Source organism: Palaemon carinicauda, chromosome 32 (genome assembly GCF_036898095.1).
Source record: "Palaemon carinicauda isolate YSFRI2023 chromosome 32, ASM3689809v2, whole genome shotgun sequence".
Lineage (NCBI taxonomy): Eukaryota > Metazoa > Arthropoda > Malacostraca > Decapoda > Palaemonidae > Palaemon > Palaemon carinicauda.
This window is the reverse complement of record NC_090756.1, coordinates 9,887,585-9,891,404: the sequence shown is the minus strand read 5'-3', so window position 1 is coordinate 9,891,404 and position 3,820 is coordinate 9,887,585. Positions and strand designations below refer to the sequence as shown.

General features: G+C 29.1%; 1 protein-coding gene across 1 annotated transcript in view; it reads left to right on the top strand.

The window, feature by feature from the left end:
* The first annotated feature begins 2,221 nt into the window (after positions 1 to 2,221).
* Positions 2,222 to 3,820, top strand: part of LOC137625471 (uncharacterized) — a 7,062-nt gene continuing 5,463 nt past the window's right edge. The window contains exon 1 of the mRNA XM_068356382.1: positions 2,222 to 2,226. Within this exon, the coding sequence (XP_068212483.1) occupies positions 2,222 to 2,226 (5 nt within the window). The remainder of the gene's footprint in view (positions 2,227 to 3,820) is intronic.

The window sequence follows — 3,820 nt, the reverse complement described above, 5'->3', positions numbered from 1 at the left end:
ATCTACTTTATTTATCAATCAGTATCAAAGTCGTCATGAATTCACAAACTATATCTACAAGCTCGAATTTCTGAAATATATATATATATATATATATATATATATATATATATATATATATATATATATATATATATATATTACAGGGAATTGTTCAACCCTCATAATAATGCATAATTCGAAAAACATGATCATTCTATTATAACCATATTTATCAATAATCCAGTAAAAGTATCAAGTCATATTTAATAGTAAAAAAATTAATGGTTTTGCATACTTCTTTCAATTACATTTCTTTGATATTGTCATAGGAGTTTAAATGATGATTCTATAATGTTTAATCTTTAACCCTTCATATTTGAATAGATTGGAAATTAAATCGAAAAATTATTATTATTATCATTATTATTATTATCATTATTATTGTTATTAGCTAAACTATAACCTTATTTGGAAAAGCAAGATGCTATGTGCCACATAAGGGCTCCAACAGGGAAAAATAGCCTAGTGAGGAAAAGAAATGAGGAGATAAATAAACGATATAAGAAGTAATGAACAATTAAAATAAGATATTTAAAAAAAAACATTAACAACATTAAAACAGATATTTCATAATATATAAACTATAAAACGACTTATATCAGCCTGTTCAACATAAAATCATTTGCTGCAAGTTTGAACTTTGGAAGTTCTACTGATTCAACTACACAATTAGGAAGATAGATCCCAAATTTCCATATGCAATTTTAAAGAAACCTTTGATCATTCCAGAAACATTTTTCAATTCGGAATTTCTTCCAAGAATCCATTGAAAATACTTGAATAGAATGCAAATAAAGTATTTTTCAACAATTTCAATTTCAGAAAGGTGAAGGAATATTCAGCTGAATACATTTTGGCAGAATAAATTTTCTCGAAGCTCAGCAAAATCTCGATGATATTCGAGAATATTTTTCACACTTCGTCCTCTCTCTTGAATAAAAGTCTTGTCGATGTGTTTCATCTACATAGACAGACGTATAGAAACATTTTGTTTTAATTCATTGTAAATATATGGGTTGTATAAGGTTTTTCAGTATCAGTGAATACTTAGTAAAAGTCAGTATTAGGGAAATTGTAGATTTCAGTCTTTACAAAGTTTATAATTCCATTGCTAAAATTCTAAAGTCTTAAAGATATATTAGCCTAAAAGAGATTAGAACTCTAAAATAGGTTGTATAAAATTTTCCAGTATCAATAAATACTTAATTTAAAAGCCAATGTTAGAAAAATTGCAAACTTTAATCCTTTTAAGGTTTATAATTCAATTGCTAAAAGCTAAAGTCTTAAAGATATATTTTTAAAAAATCAGAACTCTAATAGAGAAAGATAAAATTTGTAGAGAACCATAAATTGTTCTCGATAGAAAATGTTAAATTTCAATCTTTTCAAAGTTTATAATTCTATTGCTAAAATCTTAAAGATATATTAACAGAAATCAGAACTCCGATAGAAAAAGATAGAATTCCTAGAGTAACCATCTGTCATAGTCGACAAAGAATTTAGTTATCAACACTTTCGAATAGATAAAACTATCTTATAATCTATGTACATAAATTAGCATGAATTACTTCTATTGTTTTCTAAATGCCTTATCCATTACCAAGTCTTTATCGAATTCGAAATATCTGAGAATCAGAAAGGTAAAAAGCGTGAATTTTGCCCACATTAAAATGAAGTAAAATTTTTGCGTGTTGGATGGTATGTGGATAAAAAAAATCGTCAAGTTAACCATGATATCAGAATACAAAATTCTGTTTACATAAACAGATGCTATAAAAAAAAAGGTTCAAGTCAACCATGATATAAGAATATAAAATATCCTGTTAACTTAAACAGATGCTATTTAGATAAAAAATAGGTTCCAGTTAACCATGATATAAGAATATAAAAAATCCTGTTAACATAAACAGATGTTATATAGATAAAAAAAAAAAGGTTTAAGTCAACCATAAAAGAAGAATAGAAAATCCTGTTTAAATAAACTATGTTTTAACTTATCATCTTCAATATTAATTTTTTTTTTACATAAATACAGTTTGTACCATAAGATATAATACAATGTATGTTGTCTTTACACTAGGTAAAATATTGTAGGAAAAACTTCTTATAGTTTTGTAGATATATCCCATATAAGATTATTTATCCTTAAAATGCATTAACCATGATGAATATAAGCAAGATGACGTATTCATGAATAGATAATGAAGTAGATTTGTACTTCAATTAAAGATTAAAAAAAACATTAATGTAAATTATATAAATAAGAACTTTCATGATCAACAAAATAAAACATATAATCCTAGAGGAATCATCAATTAAACTAATTCAAAACAAGTGAACAAACTAACAAACAAAAGTAAAATTAAATAGTTAGATGTTATTAATCCTAATTTGGGACATTTGAAAGTTGAACGATTTCCTCCAGAAATGAATAAGAATAAGTGAAGAGAGGAAATTCTTTTTAGATTAACACTTACCGGGTTTTGTAGCGTAGGAAGTTACGGCAAGCGCCAAATGGCACAGTAATAGATAAGCACAATGCATCACTGATCCTTTTATTTACTTTCCAATCATAAAGTTTCACCTCCTAAGGAAAAAAAACATTCTTTTTCTCACACCTCCATCCTCACTGACAGTACACTATCGAGCCATAATCACTTAAGTACCATCAATTTTCCCTTTTGATAATTTCCCTACAATTATAATTCTTCCCTCGAGGATTTATATATCTCTAAATCATATCTAACCATCATAACCATCGGTCATTTTTCAAAACAAACATGGTGCAATTAAAATGAGCACTTCAAGGTATATATCTGTCCTTTTCCTTATTTAAATCCTGTCGGCGAAGATTAAGAACTTCATATCCTTTGGCATGCGAGACTAAAGAAGGGGGTTATAAGCCCAAGGGGGAAAACAGCCAGGCGTTCCTTTTCTAGCTCGGCAGTCGATACTGAGCCCGGGTTAGATGCCATGCCTGGAACGGGGGACACTCGGTGGGTGCCAAAGGGGGAAAACATATCGTACCAGAAGCGCCATATACATATATATTTCATTTTCTCTCGGTTTAAGCGTAGGAGGATACTTTTCCGAGGTGTCATTCCATGGAAGGGAATTTTGAAAATGCTCAATATTTAGGAAAATAGTTTTATTTGTAAATAGTAATGTAAATAATTAGAAATGTAAATTTTGAAATGCCATACGTGAATGTGACACCATTATTATCTATTATTTAAAATAAGTATATATTTTCGTATTATTTGTTAATAAAGCAAGTTAATATGTCCATATCTATAAACTGGTAGTAGCCTTGAAATTCCACCAGTGACTTGTAATTCAAATAACAATACAAAAACGAAGGACATTGTTTAATTCATTCATCGTGCGTGAGGCATCCAAGCATATTCCAGCCAGCAGAGAGAGAGAGAGAGAGAGAGAGAGAGAGAGAGAGAGAGTTCTTGTCTCTCTGCTTCAAACCAACCATTCCTATTTTCATCTGGCGTGATGTACTGAACGTTATAATAGATTATATTCAGCCTTGAAAAAAAATCATTATTTCAGATTTAACAATTCCAGAATATTTTCTCTGGACAGAAGCTCGGCCAAACCGGGGAAAATTCAGAGCTGATATCACACTAACTTTCCCACTCATCCTCTTAATAAAAAAAGGCGTTGCAGATGATACGATGTGTTTGCTTTTCCATTTCGTATGCATCGTACAAGTACCTCTTTTTAAAGTACCTTTTTTTCGCCCTAAGGACAATATGGTAAATATGAT